Source organism: Enhydra lutris, unplaced genomic scaffold (assembly GCF_002288905.1).
Source record: "Enhydra lutris kenyoni isolate GAN:26980312 unplaced genomic scaffold, ASM228890v2 scaffoldscaffold92, whole genome shotgun sequence".
Taxonomy (NCBI): Eukaryota; Metazoa; Chordata; class Mammalia; order Carnivora; family Mustelidae; genus Enhydra; species Enhydra lutris.
Window position 1 is genome coordinate 491,780 of NW_019154176.1, and position 20,871 is coordinate 512,650.

General features: G+C 53.7%; 1 protein-coding gene across 1 annotated transcript; it reads left to right on the top strand.

Annotated features, from left to right (window-relative positions):
• Positions 1-14,909: 14,909 nt before the first annotated feature.
• Positions 14,910-18,614, top strand: LOC111162490 (GIPC PDZ domain containing family member 1). The gene is made up of 6 exons (XM_022526942.1): positions 14,910-15,194; positions 15,953-16,138; positions 16,237-16,417; positions 17,181-17,293; positions 17,587-17,668; positions 17,801-18,614. The coding sequence occupies exons 1-6, from the start codon at positions 14,910-14,912 to the stop codon at positions 17,950-17,952; spliced, it is 999 nt and encodes a 332-aa protein (XP_022382650.1). The 3' UTR covers positions 17,953-18,614.
• Positions 18,615-20,871: the final 2,257 nt, after the last annotated feature.

The following is a 20,871-nucleotide window of genomic DNA, read 5'->3' on the forward strand; positions in this document are numbered from 1 at the left end:
AGGAGAAACTGAAGGCCACTGAGTAAATAGGGAGAGGCTCAAAGTGACCAGAAATCAGAAAAATGGGAAAGATGGCAATGCTGTTGGCACTTGACAGTGAGTCTAAGTGGCAAAAATTAGAAGATGGAAAAAGCTAACAGCTGGGGGAGATGTGGGTACACAGGCCCTTCTGCACTGACAGAAGATGTGACTGGGGACAGCAAGTCCAAGAGGCCACATAGCAATTGATTGTGCCCTGTGACCCAGCACCTCTGCATCCAGGTCTCTCTCCTAGGGGGATTCCCACCAGGTCAGTAAGGGGACATGTCCAAGGCAGCAGTGTGGGGAGCTGGAGGCTGCCTTGTGTCCATCCCCAGGGGACACAGTAGTGAGATGTGAGGGATATATCCATGGAGGACCAAGTAGAAATTAGAAGAAAACAGATTTAAGAGATTGGCAACATGGATGGATCTTTAAGGCATACAGCAAAACAGGCAAACAAGCAAGCAAGCGCTACAGTGCTAACTGGAAAACAAAAGCAGGAAGCCCAAGTATAATAAAACACCCACATCAAACAATGCACATTTTCAGGGGCACCTGGGTGGTTCAGTCAGTTAAGCATCTCCCTTCAGCTAGTGTCATGATCCCAGGGTTCTGGGATGGAGTTCCCTTGTTGTCAGGTTCCTTGCTCAGCAGGGAGCCTGCTTCTCCCTCTCCATCTAGTCCTTAAAGTACATGTACTCATGTTCCCTTCCACACACCTGAGAATGCTTTCCTGGTCTGCTGATTCCACGCCCACCTGGGGCATCTGAATTCTGAGTTCTCAAAATGTGATGATTCAGCCAGACATCTCCCTTCTTCGTCACGAAGGGAGGAGACAAACCTCGGGAATGATCCACAAGGTCTCCCTCCAGAACAACCCTAGCTTCCTCAAGGTCACCAGCCATGCCCTAATAATCTTTCATCACCAGCGCTGAGAGCAGTGCTTGGTCCAGAACTGCACTCTGAGTGTTTGGTGAATAGGTAATCGAGTGACCAACTGATTAGGGCAAGAGGACCTGCAATGTCTATCCTATGACCACTCATGTTAGAGCGTGTGCAGAGGAAGGACAACCCAGCCCCAGGGGGCTGCTGGTAGTTTTCCCTGGGAAGGATCCCCTTGGCCCACTTCCTCCAGTTCCCACCTGGTAGAAGTGGAAGTTCTCTGGCTCCAAGAAAGCCCCTCTTTCCTGGGGACCTGTCCTACTTCATGATTAATGGGTTAGTCATTAAGCACAGTTCCTGAGCGTCAGGTCAACGCTAGGCCCTGGGAGACCCTGGGACAAGGTGATGTGGGCAGTCCTCCAGAAGCTCATAGTCTTCTCTGAAACACAGATCTAACTAAAACAGAGATTTTAGGTTCTCGTGGCTTCCATAACAAGGTGCCACAAACAACGTGGCTTGGAGCAACAGGAAGTCACCCTTTCACACTTCGAAAGGCCGAAAGTCTGGAACCAAAGTATGAGCAGGGCTGGTTCCTTCTGGAGGCTCCAAGAAAGGATCTGTCCCATGCATCTCTGCTGGATCCTGGGTGTTCCATGCTCCCCACCCAACCCCCAACTTCACATGGCCCTCCGCCTGCACCCCTCTGTGTCTTCTCTTCTGTCTCTTCTAAGGACACTTGTTGGATTCAGGGCCCACCCTAATCCAGGCTGATCTCATCTCAAAATCCTTAACTTAATGACCTCTGCAAAGACCCTTACTCCAAATTAGGTCACACTGACAGCATCAGGGACACAGACATATCTTTGTTGGGGCGGGGGGCACCATTCAGCCCATTACACTGGGCAAGGCACTTCCCATGACCAGAGGGCTTGGAAGGAAGAGGTCTGGCACGCCTGAGGAAACAGGCCAGGAGACCGGCATATGTCAGGATGGGCCGTGGGAGCCAAAGCCCCACGGATGAGGCTGTTAGGCACCTGATGGGTGAAGGCTGACAAAGGCTGGGCTGAGGGGCATGAGACCCTGTAGCCTGGGGTGGCTGGAACAGACAGTAGGAGAAAGTCGGGTGGGGCCTGGCTGGGGTGAGGCAGGCCAGGTGCCAGGGCCCTGCGGAGGCAGGCCTACATGCCTGAGGCAGAAGGAAAGCCTGTTGGAAGAGTTTGAGTCAGGAAAGACATGGCCTGATTTGCCTTTTCGGGAAGTTGGAGCTGAGGCCTGGGTGTTTGTCTCAGTGGGGGGCCACCTTTCTTTGGGAAGGTATTGGTGGACAGCAACATAGCTTAAGCCTGTCTCCAGATGGAATACTACAGCAAAGGGTGTTTTGAGGGCAGATGGCCTCTTGTCAGGGAGAGGGGGTGCAGGGTCTTCAGCAACAGAGGGGCGGGACCTGACTCGGCTGCTCAGAGGCGCCCTCTGGCCGCTGTTAGGGTTGCAGACCTGGGAGTGGAAAGCAGATGGAGCTTGGAGCTGTGCAGGAAGTCAACTGCTGGGGACGATGGGGCTGGACCCGGGTGGGGGCCAAGGCGGTGGTGGGAAATTAGCAGTGGTGCATTTTAAAAAGAGGTCTTCCCATCGGCCCTCCAGAAAACAGCACTGCTTCTGGGTTCTATCATGACTTTCTGAAATCCAGCAGCAAAAGTCAGGTGACTGCCCTGGGTCTGAGGGACCTGGGGCCAAAGGACCCAGCCCAGTAAGGGCCACCTCCTTTGCTTCCCCTCCAGGTCTGTCCCACTAAGATCACTCCTACCAGGCTGACAGGGCAAGCCCAAACACAGGCCACAAACTCCGAGATCACTCTGCCAGGGTATTGTCCCTCAGCAATCTTCCTCCTTGGTCCTCTCTGTCCCCCAAGTCTCACCATCAGGCCCCATGCTGAGGCAAGTTTGACCCACCCACCCAGAGGGATGTCATGTGTCTTGGGGTTGAAGCTAAAGAACCATACCCATGAGTCACTGTTCAACTTTGAGTCAGTAGTTCCCCCACTCTGAGTCTCAGTCTCCCCTTCTATAGAATGGGGGGTGATATCCAGTGTGATTATTCACAAAAAGCAGGCAGCACAGGCCATGGCACAATAGTAAGAGCTTAATAAAGGCGTCTGTTTCCAGGGGCACCTGGGTGGCTCAGTCGTTAAGCGTCTGCCTTTGGATCAGGTCATGATCCTGGCGAGATCCTGGGATTTAGCCCTGCATTGGGCTTTCCTGCTCTGCGGGAAGCCTGCTTCTCCCTCTCCCACTCCCCCTGCTTGTGTTCCCTCTCTCGCTGTCTCTCCCTCTCTCTCAAATAAATAAATAAAATCTTTTTTTAAAAAAGGCATCTGTTTCTGTCCATTTCTATTATGATATAGTGTGTTTATTCATCTGTCTGACCTCAACACTGTTCATTAACAACAGCTGGTGTTCCCTGAGCATTTACAATCTATCCGGCACCACTGCAGGCATCTGACACAGAATAGTTCATTTCATTCTGCATAATCATAACAACTTTAGGAGGTGTGTTCTATTATTATTCCCATTTCACAGAGGAGGAGACTAAGGCACACAGGGCGAAGCCCAGGGTCACGCAGAGCAGCACAGGTGATGGAGAAAAAGCAGACTGTATCCTATCCCACAACCCGAGGTGGCCTAGAGATGGAATAAGAGACCCAGGGAAACTAAAACTGTAGAACAAATAGAAGAAAATATAGAAGAATAACTTTGTGTTTTAAGGGAAGAAGCTCTTTAATGAAATTTCATGGGTGTGAACCACAAGCAGGTAAGTCCTGTTATACCAACCACAGTTAGGAATTTTCTCCCAACAAAGGATATAACGGGTGAAGCAAATCATCACGTGGTGGAACTGGAGAATATGTTTGTGATGCCTAATACTTTACCTTACCTCACAGGGTCACTAGGAGAGTTAAATGGCTTAATAAGTGTAAAGTTCTTACAACAGTGTCTGGCACGTGGGAAGCTCTGTCTAAACAGTATTTACCATTACTGAAGCTGCCAAGTGCTCAATATCACTGCGCTACCTAGTAGAACTATGCAAACGCACGTGTAATTTTAAATCGTCTAGCAGCCACATTAAAATAATAAAAGAAATAAGTGAAAGGAATTTGAGTAACACATTTTATGTAGCTCAATATATCCACATTATTATTATAACATGTTATCGCATAAAAATGAATTAATGAGATATGATATTTTACAACTGCTCTTCTTTGTACTGTGTCTTAGAAATCTGGTGTGTATTTTCCACTGCCAGCATATCTCAATTTGTTGGGTTTTTTTTTTTTCCTTAAGGTTTTATTTATTTATTAGCTAGAAAGAGAGAGAGAGCACAAGCAGGGGGGATGGCAGGCAGAGGGGAGAAGTAGGCTCCCCACTGAGCAAGTAGCCCCATGTGGGACTTGACCCCAGGACCCTGGTATCATGACCTGAGCTGAAGGCAAATGCTTAACCCACTGAGCCACCTAGGCATCCCAGGCACATCTCAGTCTGTATTAGACATATTTCAAATGCTCAAAACCACATGTGGAGATTTCACGGAGACAGAACAGAATGGACAGTGCAGGTCTTGCCTCCATGAGGAGCACATGCAAATCAACAAGTAAAAGATAGCAACCCAAGTGGAAACAGAGCCAAGAGTATGAACAGGCAATTTACAAAAGAGGAGAAACTGAAGGCCACTGAGTAAATAGGGAGAGGCTCAAAGTGACCAGAAATCAGAAAAATGGGAAAGATGGCAATGCTGTTGGCACTTGACAGTGAGTCTAAGTGGCAAAAATTAGAAGATGGAAAAAGCTAACAGCTGGGGGAGATGTGGGTACACAGGCCCTTCTGCACTGACAGAAGATGTGACTGGGGACAGCAAGTCCAAGAGGCCACATAGCAATTGATTGTGCCCTGTGACCCAGCACCTCTGCATCCAGGTCTCTCTCCTAGGGGGATTCCCACCAGGTCAGTAAGGGGACATGTCCAAGGCAGCAGTGTGGGGAGCTGGAGGCTGCCTTGTGTCCATCCCCAGGGGACACAGTAGTGAGATGTGAGGGATATATCCATGGAGGACCAAGTAGAAATTAGAAGAAAACAGATTTAAGAGATTGGCAACATGGATGGATCTTTAAGGCATACAGCAAAACAGGCAAACAAGCAAGCAAGCGCTACAGTGCTAACTGGAAAACAAAAGCAGGAAGCCCAAGTATAATAAAACACCCACATCAAACAATGCACATTTTCAGGGGCACCTGGGTGGTTCAGTCAGTTAAGCATCTCCCTTCAGCTAGTGTCATGATCCCAGGGTTCTGGGATGGAGTTCCCTTGTTGTCAGGTTCCTTGCTCAGCAGGGAGCCTGCTTCTCCCTCTCCCTCTGACTGCTGCTCCCTCTGCTTGTGCTCTCTCTCTCTCTCTCTCTCTGTCAAATAAATAGATAAAATCTTTGAAAAATTGCACATTTTCAAGAAAACACTCAAAAAGGGGCATGTTGAGCCTCCTGCCGTGCTGTACCAGAGACAGGAGGGAACTGGGGTTATTTTCCCCTAATGTTTATTTTGAAATTTTCAAAGATATAGAAAATGCACAAAAATGGTAAAATGAAAACCCATATGCTATTCTCCTGGATTCGGTGGCAATTGTTATTACCTTGCCACAATTGTGCTCACCTGTATGCACTCTCTCTCCCCACTCCCTCCTCTATATTAATATTAATGTATACCATATTATGATATTGTATATAGAATATATACATATATATTTTTGTGAGCCATTTGGCAGTTGCCGCTATCACAAATTTACCACTAAATAATTCAGTGTGTTTCTCCCCAAAATAAGAACATTCTCTTATCTAACCATAGAGCAATGCTTACATTCAGGAAATTTAATATGGCTGTATTATCTAATATCCACTCCACATTCAAATATCCTCGAGTAGCCCAAGAATATCTTTCATAGCTGTTTTATTTATTTTTTTTTATTTTTATCAAGGATCCAATCAAGGATCATACACTGATTTTGGTTGTCACCTCTATCTCCTTCAAACTGTTCCCCAGCATTCCATTCATTCATTCAATTAATGGATTGATTTTTCCTTTCCTGATATACATCTATTTGAACACTCCAGGCATTTTTGGTTTTTGTTTTTTGGTTTGGGTTATTTGTTTTTTGTTGGCAGAAACTCCCTTAATCGGGAAGTATGTGGTTGTGTCCTCATGAGTAGATCCAGGTTAGACACTTTGAGCAGGACCAGGTACTTTGTAGGTGATGTTGTCACAGCAAGGGGCATGTGAAGTTGGCCTGTCCCATCACTGGAGATAATAGTTTTGATCACTCGGTGAAAGTGGTGACGGCCAGGTTTCTCCCTGGTGCTTTTTCCAAAGTATCCTTCCCCCACTGTAATTAACGAGCAATTTGGAGCCTGGTCCTTTGAGACTGTGTGAATATCTACTTCCTCCACTGAGGAGCCTCGCCTGAATTAATTATTTCTCTCCTGGCTGCAAAATGGGGATTTTCTAACTCAATCTTTCCTTCTGTATGTATTTTTTTTTAAGATTTTATTTATTTACTTGACAGATAATAAGCAGGCAGAGAGGGGGTGGGAAGCAGGCTCCCCGCTTAGCAGACAGTCCAATGCAGGACTTGATCCCGGGACCCTGAGATCATGACCTGAGCCGAAGGCAGAGGCTTAACCAACTGAGCCACCCAGGCGCCCCTCCTTCTGTATGTATTAGCTGGCATTCCAGATTATTTTTTCCAAAGGGAGCAAAGGCAGCCCTGGAGTCTGAACTCCTCAGCAGCTGGGCCTCCCAGCCTCTTGAGCTACAAAACTGGATAAAGAGGTGGCCTGCTCTGTGCCCTTGGACAACCCCCTCACCCCTCCCTGGGGGACCTCCTCATCAGCCAACAGGGGGGTTCAAGTGGACTCTGCTCAGGACTCTACTGTCCCCGTGGCCCCACATACTGTCCTCTTCAGGTGTATAGAGGGCAGCTCAGATGCCAGGCGCAAACAGGGCAGTGGGTACAGTCCCACAGAGGGCAGTGGCGGAGCCATAGCAACTGATCACCCAGTGGGGATGGCAGAGGTCAGCAGAACAGGAAGAGAAGGACAATAGCTGTGGCTGTTGCCACGGCAGTGGCAGTGTTTGCCAGCTGGGTGGGGCCAGACTCGCAGCCCTCAGTGGCTAAGCCCAGGCCTCACTCTCCTCTTTCACTCGGCCAGTCTGTAGGACCTGAGGGGCTGGGATACACAACAGCTCACCCTGGGGACTTCAGAGACCCAGTCATTCAATGAACATTGAGCAGAGTCGCAGCCATTAGAGGCCTCCAAGAACTAAAATTCCCAGAACAAGCTCCTGGTCCAATGTCAACTGCGCCAGAGGTCGGCTTGGAGGTAGAACAAGGAAATCTCACCTGTCCTGGGAACTGAGTCCTGGTATGAGGTGCGCTTGTGTCTTTGTTTCTTGGATCTACTCCTGCCTGAGAAATCCCAGTTAGGAGGCAGACCTGATGATGGTGAGATCACCTGTCCTCTCATTCACACATGTGCTGAGACGCTCCTCTCCACGGTGTCTGTCTCCGGACCCAGGCAGGGGGAGGGGGGCCGGGAGGCAGTTAGATGGAGGGGACAGCCTCATGAGAGGGCAGAGGCTTGGACTGGTTGGATACCCACCCTTTGAAACCTAGACATATTATGTGCTCAGTAAATATTCGCTGGTCTAAACAACAGCCGAGCAGTCCATCTCGCCTTTGTCTTCCCTACCATGCACCGTTTCATACAGTTTTGCTATCTCCTAGGATATTGCACTCTCCCAAAATGTGCAGTATCTCTCTGTCCAGCCTCCGGGCCTTTTGCACGCGCTGTTACCTCTACCAGAAGCACATTCAGCTTACTCGTTGAGATATTTGCAGAGATAGGACAGAGCCTGGCACGGAGCAGGGGCACATGAAATATGTGACAAGTGAATGAATGAATGAATGAATGTCCTTGTCCATTGTACACCCCAGGAAGCAGGGACACTCGGGACCCTCCCTATTCATCTCGATCCTCCACCCGCTCGCCCGCCTGCCTAGAATGAATGCATCCTTTTGATCCGCTCCGAGGATGGCCGGGCTGGGGCAGGGGCAGACCGGGAGGAGCACTGGACTGTGGGCTGCCCTCGGCCCCCTCCCAGGTCTTCTAAAGGGTCAGCTTTTCCGGATGTGGGGAGTTTCCCTCTGCCCGAAACTTAGCCCGGGTCACCCGACTCCCACAACCAGCCCTCCCGCCCCTTACCACCCCGGACACCCTAGACCGACACTCAGCCAACAGCACGTGGTCCAGGGGGCCCAGCTTCCCATTGGTTGCCGGTCTTCCTTCCTTGCGATTGGCAGGGGCCCAGCCCCAGGTCCCCCCTCCGCGCCCTGTGGTGGTACAGCCTGTCGCGGCTTCAGGCGGGGTGGGAAGGTCCACTGCGCCGGGGCGCCGGGGGGGTGCGGGAAGAGCCGGGAGAGGCGGAGGGATCCCTCTGGAATGTTTCCGTCGGACCCACCCGGGGCAGGGCGGCACGGCGAGGATTGGCCACGGGCGTCGGACGGCGGCTCCTGATTGGCCGGGCTCGGGCGCGGACCCCGCCCCCTGGCCGCGGCTGAGGGAGAGGCCCGGGCCGGAGTTTGCGGAGGGCCGAGCCGGGCGCGCGCAGGGTGGCGGCGGCGGCGCAGGTGAGTGCCCCCGCGGGCGGGGCGCGGCACAGCGGCTTCGGGGACCCCAGCGCGGACCTGCCGGGTAGCAGACCCGCGGGGATTCGGCAGATCGAGCGGGGTGGGGCCAGCCCCATGGACAGGGCTGGAGGTCTAGGTTGGGCTCCAGGATGCCCGAGGCCCCTTCCCAGAGGGGCGCCTGTCTCCCCGACAGGTTAGGGTCAAACGCCTGCCGCTGCTGGGTTGGAGTCGACAGCCCACCCTGCTCCCTGCGGTCCTCTGGACAGTCCCGGTCCCCAAGGGGACGGGCGCGGGGTCGGTATTTCTGAGCCCTGCCGGAGCACCTCCCTGGAGCTGGCCTCGTCCCAATCCTCCAGGGGCCTAGTGGGACCTGGAGAGGACCGAGGTCCCGATAATAATAATGAAAACATCACCCCGGCTAGCACTTACTGAACGCTTCCGTGTCAGGTATTTACCATGCATATCACTGAGTCTAAACACCTCATGGGAGGTGCTGTTACTTCTTTTAGAGGTGAAGCAACGAACCCAGAGAGGTGGAGTGACTTGCCCAAGGTGGCACAGCTAGTGAGTGACAGATCTGGAACTCAAACCCGTGCTTCAGAGTCCAGAACTGCAGTCTCAACCCCTAGACTAGATGACTTGGTGGCCCGGTGGCTCCATGGTTCAGGTGTTCCTGACCAGCTCCTTTGCCGGCTGCTGTTCCCACCCCCCACCCATGCACACATCTGGGCCACACCTGCTGGTCTTTGCTTTCCCCTTAAGAGGTCACCAGACACCAGTCCTACCTTGTCTCCCCTGTGCTAGAAAGACAAGACATGAACACTTAGGTCCTCAGAAGAGAGTGACACCTGCAGGGGAGAAGGGGCCTGGGGTTGCTTTGCCCACTGGGCCCCTCTGGGAAGCTTGGGCTGACGCCTGGGCAGTAGGCGTTCTCCCCGGAAACGCCCAGGAGCCGGTTTTTCAAGACTGAATCAGAGGCCTCCCGCCCTCCTCTCCAAAGCAGTATCCTATTAGAAAGGGGAGGCTTGGTGTTGGTGACCCCCTGCCCCCAGCTTATGTCAGCTCCCAGGAACCCCTTCCCCACTTCCTGCTGCCCCCACCATGATTCTGCGTGGTTGTGGAGTTGCTAAGTTTCAGGCCCTTCCCAGGGAAGAGACGGTGGGATGCTGGGATTCAAGCCAATGTGCTTGGTGCTCAGGCTGGCACTCTTTTTCTCTATCCCTATGTTCAGGTTTGAGGGGAGACTCAGAACGTGGGGAGGGGGTGGCAGCAACTCCATGGAATGTTCTGAGGATAGGAGGGCTCAGAGAGTAGTCAGAATGAGGACATCAGGCACATCCGTCCATTCTACAGACATTTATTGAGCACCTGCTATGTGCCAGGCATGGTTCTTGGCACAGAGGACGCAATAGTGAATAAGACAAAAATCCCTCCTCTGTAGGAGCTGCCATTCTAGTTGGGGGGGGGGGGGAGACAGGAAAAAAAGCAGGTAAAAAAGTAAATAAAGAAGGGACCTGGAGATGGGAAGAAGTGCTGGGTGCTATAAATAAATGAGGGGGGGGTGGCATGGTAGAATCGGGGGGGGAGCTCTTGGAGGAGGTGACTTTGGAGACAGGATCTAAGGACAAAAAGAAGGTAGCCTCGCGAAGATCAGGCAAGGGGCTCAGCCCCATTAAGGACTCTGACACTAGATGGAGCTTGGAATAGTGTGGCTGAGCCACCAGCTGCAGCTAAAGTGTCAATTCTGCAGGGGTCTGTGGCTCATATTAAGGAGTTTGGAGCTTTTCCTCTGTAAGGTGGGAAACTGTTGTAAGTTTTGAAGCTGGGGAGTGACACGATCTGGTTTACATTTTAAAATAGAGACACGAAGTGAAATAGCAGCCTAAGACTGAAAGACAAGAGTTCTGCCAGGGCAACATGTAATTAAGTGCATGGGCCTGAGCCGTCTGGACCACAGGGGCGGTTCCAGCAGACCGAGGCAAGCCAGGGAGGCTGCCTGGAGGAGGTGGCCTAGGCTAGACCTCCGCAGGCAGAGTGGAGTGGACTGGGAGGTTTCTGGGCCGGGCCAGGCAGGGGAGGAGGCCATAATAATAATGACAATAATAGTAACAGTTTCCTTAAATCAAATGTCAGGCAAAATGCTAATCAGGTTGTTTGCATAATCTCTTTGGATTCCTGTACAGGAATTCTGCTGGTTTTTTTTGAATGAGAAAACTGAGGCCCCATCACATGAAGTGACTTGCCCACGGCTACACAGCTGGTAAGTGGCAAGGGTGGGATTTGAACTCAGGCTGCCCTGCCTCTTCTAGCCTGGAAGGCAAATTCATTAATCATTTACTTTCCTCACTGCCATTATTCCCCCCTCGCCGGTGAGGATATGGAAACTCACCTGAACCAGGGCAGCAAGCCTAGGCAGAGTAATGAGATTGGGAATTGGTGATCAGGATCCGGGGCCCCTGGGTCAAGGAGGAAGTTTGAATCTTGTCAACTGACTGAAAGGTGGTACAGATGGAAATAGTAGTTAAAAAAAAGATCACCATTTATGGAACCCTTCTCATGTGCCAGGAACTGTTCCAGGCACATGTATGATTACCTTGGAGCTCAGAGAAGTCAAGACACACCCAAGGTCACACCGCTAGTAAGTGGAGAGGTCAGGTTCCAGACTCATGTTCACAGCATCCTGCTGAGATGTGTGAGGGGCCGCAGGAAGAGAACCAGAGGAGGTGGTGATAAGGGGTTTGGGATTTTTTTGTTTTAATCTTTTTTTTTTTTAAGATTTTATTTATTTGATAGAAGATACAGCGAGAGAGGGAACACAAGCAAGGGGAGTGGGAAAGGGAGAAGCAGGCTTCCCACTGAGCAGGGAGCCAGATGTGGGGCTTGATCCCAGGACCCTGAGATCATGATCTGAGCTGAATGAAGGAAGATGCTTAACAACTGAGCCACCCAGACACCCCTCGTTTTAATCTTTTTAAGCATCACTGAGTGTGATGAAATAATCTGAGGGGACAGCATTGGTTTATTCATTCAGAATTTGCTTTTTGTCAAATATTCAGCAAATTCCTACCATGATGGGTGCTGTGGATAGACAGATGAAGTAACCAATAAAATACTAGTATCCCAAATATATAAAGAGTTTCCACAAATCAATAAGAAAAGAAAGACAGGCATTACAATAAAAAACAAACAAACTGCAATTTTTAAAAATGGGCAAAGACTTAAATAGGCAATTCACAAAAGGACACATCCAAGCAGTTAATAAATGTCTTAAAAGTTGTTAAATATGGAGCCTGGGTGGCTCAGTCGGTTAAACATCCGACTCTTGATGTCGGCTCAGGTCATGATCTCTGTTGCGAGATCAAGCCCCTCAGTGGGCTCTGCACTAGTTGTGGAGCCTGCTTAAGATTCAAGTCTCTCCCTCTCCCTCTCCCTCTGCCCTTCCCTGCCACCACCCATTACAAAAAAAATGTTGTTATGCATCCTTGATTATGAAGGGATTGAAAACAAAACCACAGTGAAAAGTGAGGGAGATATTCTGTGTCTGTTTGGCTGGATGGAGCACCTGCCTTGTCCCTAGCACTGTGCTGGGAGGCAAAGGATGAGGACCACAGAGGTGGGGCTTGCGCTTTTGCGGGCAAGACAAGACTCCCTCGGGGCAGGGCCTCCAGCCTGTGCTCCTCTGCCTCCCCAGAGCCAGGCACAGGGACTGGTGGGCTAAGGAATATTAGGATCACTCATCCATTCATTCGTTCAGCAAATATTTATCGAGCACCTGCTACTCACCGGGCACTGTTCTCTGCACTGAGAGTATAGGAATGAAAAAGGCAGACAAAATTTCTTGCCCTTTGAGAAAACAGTGAACAAGAACAGTGGATGAAATGAGTTGTGGGAGGTGCCAGAGGGCAGAGTCAGGTGTAGAATCCCTGAGTCTGGGCTGCACCAGGGATGCCAAAGGAACAGGGGAAAGGCCTGTGTGCCTGGGAGGTATGAGCAAGGCAGAGAGTGGGAGGAGAGGAGGGGAGGGCAGTGATGGAGAGCAGATTTTGGGAGGTCTGTGGGTCGAGGGAAGGATGTTGGCTTTTACTTTGAAGGAAGCGGGAGCCCCGGGTTGGGGGGGGTGGTCAGAGCAGACGACAGGTGTGATGTGACATATGTTTTACAGGATCATTCTGGCTGCTGTGTTGACATAGACCGTGGAGAGTGAGGGCAGAAGCCGGCAGACTTGGAGGAGGCGACTGCACTAGTGTAGGTGAGAGATGCTGGGGTTGGAGCAGGGGCGACTGGAGGAGGTGTTGAAGAACAGATGAATGAATGCAGGTGCAAACAAATAGAGGCACGAGAGTGGGTGCAGCCAACTGGGCTTGGCTGAATCCAGGATGGCTCCCTGGAGGAAGAGATTTTAAGGGAGGGAGCCAGAAGTCCTCTTTACACAGAAAAATGTGGCATAAGGAGATCCTTACCACAGCCTGGCCAGGTGGGTGGAATGTCCCCCCTTGCAGAGCAGACATCCCAAGCCCAGGGTGGATGGAGTTGCTTAGGGAGCCATGCTGCGTGGGTGTCAGGCAGACCAGAGTGTGCAGCCGGCTTCTGTGACTATGGACGTGGTACTCAAAAATGAAATCTGAGCTCTTTCCCAGTCTGGAAGGCCTGCAGAGTCGACCCCTCCCACCCCCTGTCGCCTCTTGTAGAACCCCTCTTCTGTCTCCCATTGCTTGCTGCACTCTGGTTACACTGGGCTCCTGCTGTTCTGTAAGCCCGAGTCTGCTCAGAGCCCTCCCATGGCCACCACCTCACCTCACACAGAGCAAAGGCCTAAATCCTCCCTGGGCGCAGGAGGCCCTGCTAGCTCTGCCCCATCCCCTCCCCGCCCTCACCTCCTCCTGCTGTCCCCCTTAGCACTCTGTTCCAGCCACACAGGCCTCCCAGCTCTTCTTCAAACACACCAAGCACGTCCCCACTTCAGGGCCTTTGTACTGGCCGTTCCCTCTGCCTGGAGCCGACCTGCTCACATCCTCATGTGGATACTGCTTCCTGTTACTCAGGTCTCAGGTTCAGTTTCACCTGCTCAGAGAGGCCCTCCTTGAACTTGGGTGTAGAAGAACTTGCCTTGTTTTATTGTCTTCATAGCACAATTAGGAATTATATTAGACTTTCACACATGTGCTTGCTCACTGTGTGTCTTCTCTGGACTATATGTTCTGGACAGCTGGACAGAGCCCCAGCTAGCATACATGGCATCTAGAAGGGAATTGGAAGGAGGCAGCCCTTCCCCCTGGCAAACACATCAGCTTGACAAGCAGAGCACAGGCTGAATGAATTTCAGTCCCACTTGCAACCCTGGTCTGGTGCTTTTACACAGTGAACAACCTGTGTAACTGCACATAGTGGCCCTGGTCAGGGAACTTGGTTATCTTACTGAAGGCAAGAGCTGCAGTGCTGCATGGAGTATAGTAAGTATGCAAAAAATATTTGTTTGAAAGGAGGGAGGAAGAAAAAAGGGAGAGTGGAGGTAAAGGAAAGAAAAAGACTGTATCGGTCAGGACAAGTTTTGCAACAGTAACAAAGAATCCCCCAAATCTTAGTGGCTGAACTCCACAAAGGTTTATTTTTTTTGTTCCTGCTACATCATCATAGCTCAGCAGGAGGTTCCATTCATTATAGTCACTCAGGGCCTGGCCAATGGAGTCACTACCACATCAAATGCACCCTGCCCAGGAAATAGAGAACCCCGGCATCTCTCACTCCAGTGAGCAAATGCTTTCAGCCCAGAAATGTCATGGGTCACTTCCTCTCACAACTCATTGGGCAGAACTATAGTCATATGCCCACCCAGTCACACAGAGGTCAGCAAGTGTCACCTGCCTGTGTGCTTTGAAGGGAGAGTCAGTTTTTTTGTGCACAGCACTAGTGACCATCGGTGCCAATAGAAAAATAAAGGGGAATGTAACCACTCCGAGCCTCCATTTTCTCATCTGCTAAATGGGCATCCTCGTAACATAATATTGTCCCCACATCACGATGTGGTGTGAGGATGAAGGAAGGTCACAGCGCAGTTTGCTTGGGGTCTTAGCAGGTATTAGCTGCTCATATTACTTCTCTACAAGGTGTGTAAGTGCTGGGCCCCGGTTTTGAACCAAGGCCAGTCTATTCTCTAAATATTTCCTAAGGCCAGTAGGGGGCTAACAGTGTGGGAGAGGCAACCTGAGGCCACTGCCCAGGCCCTGAGTGCATTTTCCTGCCCTGCAGATCTCCTGAGCGAGCTCACGCTTCTCGCTGCTCATGCCGCTGGGACTGGGGCGGCGGAAAAAGGCGCCGCCTCTGGTGGAAAATGAGGCTGAGCCAGGCCGTGGGGGGCTGGGCGTGGGGGAGCCGGGGCCCCTGGGTGGGGGTGGGGCAGGGGGGCCCCAAATGGGCCTGCCACCCCCTCCCCCGGCCCTGCGGCCCCGCCTCGTGTTCCACACCCAGCTGGCCCACGGCAGTCCCACGGGTCGCATTGAGGGCTTCACCAACGTCAAGGAGCTGTATGGAAAGATCGCCGAGGCCTTCCGGCTGCCAGCTGCCGAGGTACCCACTGGGGAGCTGGGCGCCAGGGTCCCTGATGGTGGGCTGAGGCCTGGGCATGCCTCCTCCTCGTGAGCTGTGGCTCAGATGCTGAAGTTCCATACACCGAGGGCTGCTCCCTAGTGGATCGTGAGAGCTGGTGGCCACACTGGATGCCAAGTTCCCATCAGTCATTAGGATGCCTGCACTCCAGTGAACTATGGAAAGCTGGAGATTAGGGCTGAGTGCTGAGTTCCCATTAGGCACTGGGAGGCCTATGCCCCGTGGACAGCAGAAATGGGTGGCCAGGGCTGGATGCGACATTCCTATCATGCATTAGGAGGCTTACGCCCCAGTTGATTATGGGATCTGAATGTCAGATGTGAGGTTGATTTCTCTGTGATGCATTGGGAGGCCTTACCCCAAGGACTTGGGAGCTGAAGGAAGGGAGGCAAGAAAAGCAACAGTAGGACTGAGCAGGAAGTAGATGCAGGTGTCCTAGTAGGTGTGGTGGGTATCCTGTGCCCCTTTATTTGTTCCACAAGCCCTTACTGAGCACCCACTGTGTGCCAGACTCTGTGCCCTGGGAGCTGCAGGGAGTTTTTGCTAGAACAGAAATCCCAGCCCTAGCAGAGCTGCCTCCTGGAGGGGGGTACTCTGGGGTGGTCAGGCACTGGGGTGGGGACCCACAGCCCTTTCCCAGCTCCCTCCTTGCCCCGCAGGTGGTGGTTAGCAAAGGGTGAGAGAGGGAGGTAAGGGTTGAGTGTCTCCCGCCCATGCAGGTGATGTTCTGTACCCTCAACACCCACAAAGTGGACATGGACAAGCTCTTGGGGGGCCAGATCGGGCTGGAGGACTTCATCTTTGCCCACGTCAAGGGGCAGCGCAAGGAGGTAGAGGTGTTCAAGTCAGAGGAGGCGCTGGGGCTCACCATCACTGACAACGGGGCCGGCTATGCCTTCATCAAGGTGCTTGGGGGGATGGGGCCCCCGGAGTCCTGAGGGTGAGGATGGGCTGTGGGAGTGAAGGCCAGAGCCCTGGGGGCTGACAGCTGCTCTCCCCGCAGCGTATTAAGGAGGGAAGCGTGATCGACCATATCCAGCTCATCAGTGTGGGTGACATGATTGAGGCCATCAACGGACAGAGTCTGCTGGGCTGCCGGCACTACGAGGTGGCCCGTCTGCTCAAGGAGCTGCCTCGAGGCCGCACCTTTACACTGAAGCTCACAGAGCCCCGCAAGGCCTTTGGTGAGGGGGCTTCCACCTCGACCTCCGTGGAGGCCCTATTTGCTTGGGTTCAGGCCACAGTGGCAGGGAAGCACCAGCAGGTGGCGCCCAAGGCCAGCCAGCTGCAGTGGAGTGGGGGGATAGCTCCGCCTTGCCCTGGGGAGGGGGTGCTGGCTCTCTGCCCAGCCTGGGAGGAGGGTGAGAATAAGGAGGAAGTTGCCCCCGCACCCAGCTTCCCCGAACCATTAGCCCAGCCAAGTGCCCCCAACCCTGGCAAGCTACCCCCCCAGCCCTGAAAAGCCAGGGTTGGCTGCCCTGTTCCTGAACCCCCACTTTTCTGTCTGACTTCACTAACTCTCTGGAATGGGCCTAAGGCCCCTGAGGTGGGGGTGGGGGACTCTCAAACACTTCCCCAGGCAGATAGGGCTGGTCTTTGACCCAGCAGCTATATCCCCTTGGCCTTGGGGAGAACAGCTTAAGACCCAGACCCCACCCCCTTCCTGTCCCTCAGGCCCTGGGAACAGGGCCCCCTTCTGTCTCCCCTCCAGCCTTTTCCATTCTCAGCCCCTGCCTGTCCGTACCGCCTCCCTCGCTCCCCCCCTCCATGCCAAGCCTGGGTCAGGAGTCCTGCCCTCCTGGGGTCACCTCAGACCCCAAATCCCCAGAGCCTGCAGAAGCTTGGAGAAGGTAGAAGGGGGTATCAGAGGCCAGGCTGCTGGGGATCCTGCCCAAGGTATGCTGGAATTGGGCTTCCCAGACCCTTAACCCTTCCTGCCTTCCACAGACATGATCGGTGTACGCTCAGGGGGTGGCCGCCCAGGCTCTGGCCCCCAGCTGGGCACTGGCCGAGGGACCCTCCGGCTCAGATCCCGTGGCCCTGCCACAGTAGAAGATGTGGTGAGTATTCTAGCCAGGGCCCAGCCCTCCTTCCCCAGGCATCCATAGGTGGCTCTGGGCAATAGATTCAAATCCACCTCTGCCACACACCAGCTCTGGGACATTTGTTGGGCAGGTGGGCCTCAGTTTCCTTGTTTGTAAAGTAGGGGGGATAGTAATACCGTCACAGGTTGTGGTGAGGATGAGCTGTGGGTCAGTATGTGTAAAGTGGTGAAAAGAGCGTCCCGCACTTAATAGGTACGATTATAAATACATTCACATTATTGTGATGTCATTGTCCCTCCCCCTGCCAGCCCTCAGCCTTTGAGGAGAAGGCGATTGAGAAGGTAGATGACCTGCTGGAGAGCTACATGGGCATCAGGGACACGGAGTTGGGTGAGTGGGGACGTCTGGATCTGGGGATGGGTGTGAGCCTGGGGGAAGGGGCTTCTAGGTCATGTGGGGCTGGGTCTAACCTGAGGACTCTGTCATCTGTGCTTCCATTCTGCCCCCCCCACCCTTGTCCAGCGGCCACCATGGTGGAGCTTGGAAAGGACAAAAGGAACCCAGATGAGCTAGCCGAGGCCCTGGACGAACGGCTCGGTGACTTTGCCTTCCCTGATGAGTTCGTCTTTGACGTCTGGGGTGCCATTGGGGATGCCAAGGTCGGCCGCTTCTAGGCCCCCTTCCAGACCTCTCAGTGACCTGGCTCCGCTTGGTGGGCGCCCCCCGTGGGAGGGCCACCATGGCCTGGACCCCAGCATCTGGCTTGGACCTTTGCTCCGCACCCCAAGGATGACACAGAGTGGAGGTGGGCCCGGGCCTCTGCCCCACTCCAATCGGTACCACCCCGCCCCAGTTCCCACCCTGGCTGGGGTGCCCAGTCCCCCCTTGCCATGTTCCCCACCTACCTCAGCTGGGTCAGGCATAGGGGGTGGGGGGAGGGACCAGCCAGATTGGGCGGCCACCCCCGCCCCCAACACTTTCCGCATCAGCTGCCAAACTGGTCTCTCATCTCCCTGGGGCCTGTTTGGGGGTCATGACCTCCCTCGTTTCCTGCTGCAGGGAATGCAGAAGGGGGGCATCCCCCCCCCCCGCAAAAAAAACAATACCCCCCCCCCCCCCCCCGTGCCCCACCCAGAGAGGAGCCCCCTCACCGTGGAGTCTGTTACCTCCGCATTGGAAACACTAGTCTGCTGTGAACCCCGAACCTCCCTCCCTCCCCTGCCCTCTGTGTCTCCCTCAGCCCAGCCTCAGACAAAAGGGGCAGGAGGGAGGATGGCAGTGGGCTTTTGTATCTGAATTTGCTGTCTTGAACATAAAGAATCTATCTGCTGTTGGACCTGTGTGGCGGCTTTAGCTTTGGCTTCGTGGTGGGAGAAGGGGGTGAGCCAAGGCTGGGAAAGAATGTAGCAGCTGAAATCCATCCTCCTCGGGCTCCAAATTGAATTAGGAGCCTGCATGGGCCACCCCCCCAACCCGTTCCGCCTGATGAGGTTTCTGGCTGCGGGCCACCAGGCTTCCAGTCAAAGGCCGGAGCTTCCTGGCCTACTGAGGTTCAAATCTTGCTCCCTCTCCAACAAAGCCTCCCGCCACCTCAGGCCTGATGTGAACAGTGGGTGCAAGGCTGTTATCACCCAGGGCCATAGGGAACACCTGGGCCAGGCTGGGGGGCGGTGCAGAAGCTTGGCTTGGGAAAAGAAAGATGGGGGCCTGGGATGGAGGCCTGCTAAGGCAAATGCTGTGGGGAGGAGCCTTGCACCCAAGACCGAGGGGAGCAGTCATGATGTGGCCCCCGTTCCTGCTGACGCTGGATGTGTGGGGTCTGCTGGCGTCCATGGTGCGCCATGGTCTGCACTGGACATAAACCCAGCGTGCTTGTTTGACAACTTACTTCATCCTTGAGGATTGAGTGGGGATCAGGGAAGGGGGGTGGGCCCCTGGCCAGACCTGGAGGGAAGGGCAGGAATTGAAGCGAGGGGAGCCAGGCCAGAGGTCCTTGCAGGAATGTCTGAGGTCAGCCCGCTCCCCTTTTTCATCCCTCCTTTCAACAGGAGGACCTGCCCGGGAAAGGGGAGCTGGGAGGGATGGCTAGGCTTGGGGTGTGTGTGCAGCCTTCCTGGGGTGGGATGGAGACAGCTGTTGGTAGGGTCCCTCTCGATGTCTCTGTGCTGGTAAACAGCTCAGGTCGTCAAAGGGTGTAGCTGTGTGTCTCGGTGGTTAGGCAGTAAGACTGTGTCTGACAGAGTTTTGGTGGTTTTTGACTCCGTCGAGGGAACAGGATATAATGACTGTCTTCATGTTCCAGGGTGTTTGCGGGTGACCTGCAGCAACCTGTGTGGAGTGTGGCCCTGTAAGGGCAGCTCGGGGGGGTCCCAGGCTGTGAGGGTGTGTGTCTCTGGGTGTTAGGAAACACCTAACACCTTCGTGGGGTAGGTGTTGACCAGCTAGATCTCCAGATGTCCAGGAGGTGGCACTCCTGTATGTGTATGGTGTATGGAGTGTATTCATGGTACTGGTCTTGGACTCTTAGGGGTGTCTGTGGGTGATATGGAGTGTGGCTAGTGGGCTGTCTCAGAGTAGGGATTGTGTGGGTCTCGGTGCTGAGACTGGATCTCCCAGCACTTTCTCACGGGAATGCATTTCAGCATTGTTGAGAGAAATTAAAGCAAGTAACAATGGGGGCACCTCTGGGGGTCATAGAGGTGACACAGTCGCAGTGCATTCAGGTGTATGACAATGGCCAACCCCAAAGCTCTGAGGAACATGGCTACTGCTGAGCCGGAGACTGACTGACTGACGGTATCTGGTCTTAGGGTGTTAAGAGGTATAATGGTGTGTAAGTGTAAGGTGTGTGTGTGTGTGTGTGTGTGTGTGTGCCCTTCCTTCTCAGGGCAGGATGTGAGGCTGCAGTTGTGTGTCTCAGGAGAGAGTCCCCTGGTCACTGGACCTCTTGGTTCCCCTGCCCCTCTTCAGCCTCCTCTCCTGCCCCCCTCCCCCAGGGTATGACTTGCTGCTGGCCCTGGCTGGAGCTCTAAGCCCCTGTGTAAATTGTGGGCGAGTCTCCTGGCCAGGCTGGGCCTGACCCAAGTTGGTCCACGTGAGGCACTGCCCACCACCACTGACCCAGCATCCACGAAGGCTTTGGCAGGGCAAGAGGGTGTTGCGGACCCCAAACAGGGTTAGCCCCCGACCTCACAGTTCCTGTGGGGGCAGAGGCACCCCCTGCAGCCGCCCCAGTGCACCGCCCTGGGCGATGCTCACATTTTCCAGTGTTTAGATTTTATCCGCTTTATTAATGAGGCAGGCGAAAGGCCCACGCCTGGGGGGAGGGGAGGAAGAGGGCTACTCCCGCCCTGCCAGGGGGAGGGGGTCATGGGGAACCAGGCCAACTCCCCAGGAGCCCCCTTCCTGATGGGGCAGCTGGGGTCCAGAGTGGCCCCTGCCCACTGCCAGGAGCACAGAGGGGTCTTTGCCACTGGGGGGGGGGGGGGCCCGCCCTGTGGGGCGAGATGGCTGGAGCGGCCCCTGGAGGCCAGAGCGGGCAGCGGGAGGAGGCAGGGAGCCGAGGAGCCGCCCCAGGAGGGAGGGAGAGGGAG

Excerpts from the sequence above, each read along its gene's own strand:
- LOC111162490 (XM_022526942.1), top strand. The coding sequence starts at position 14,910 with ATGCCGCTGGGACTGGGGCGGCGGAAAAAGGCGCCGCCTCTGGTGGAA. Across the intron at positions 15,195-15,952 it reads TCCGGCTGCCAGCTGCCGAG|GTGATGTTCTGTACCCTCAA; the intron begins GTACCCACTGGG and ends CCGCCCATGCAG. Across the intron at positions 17,669-17,800 it reads CATCAGGGACACGGAGTTGG|CGGCCACCATGGTGGAGCTT; the intron begins GTGAGTGGGGAC and ends ACCCTTGTCCAG.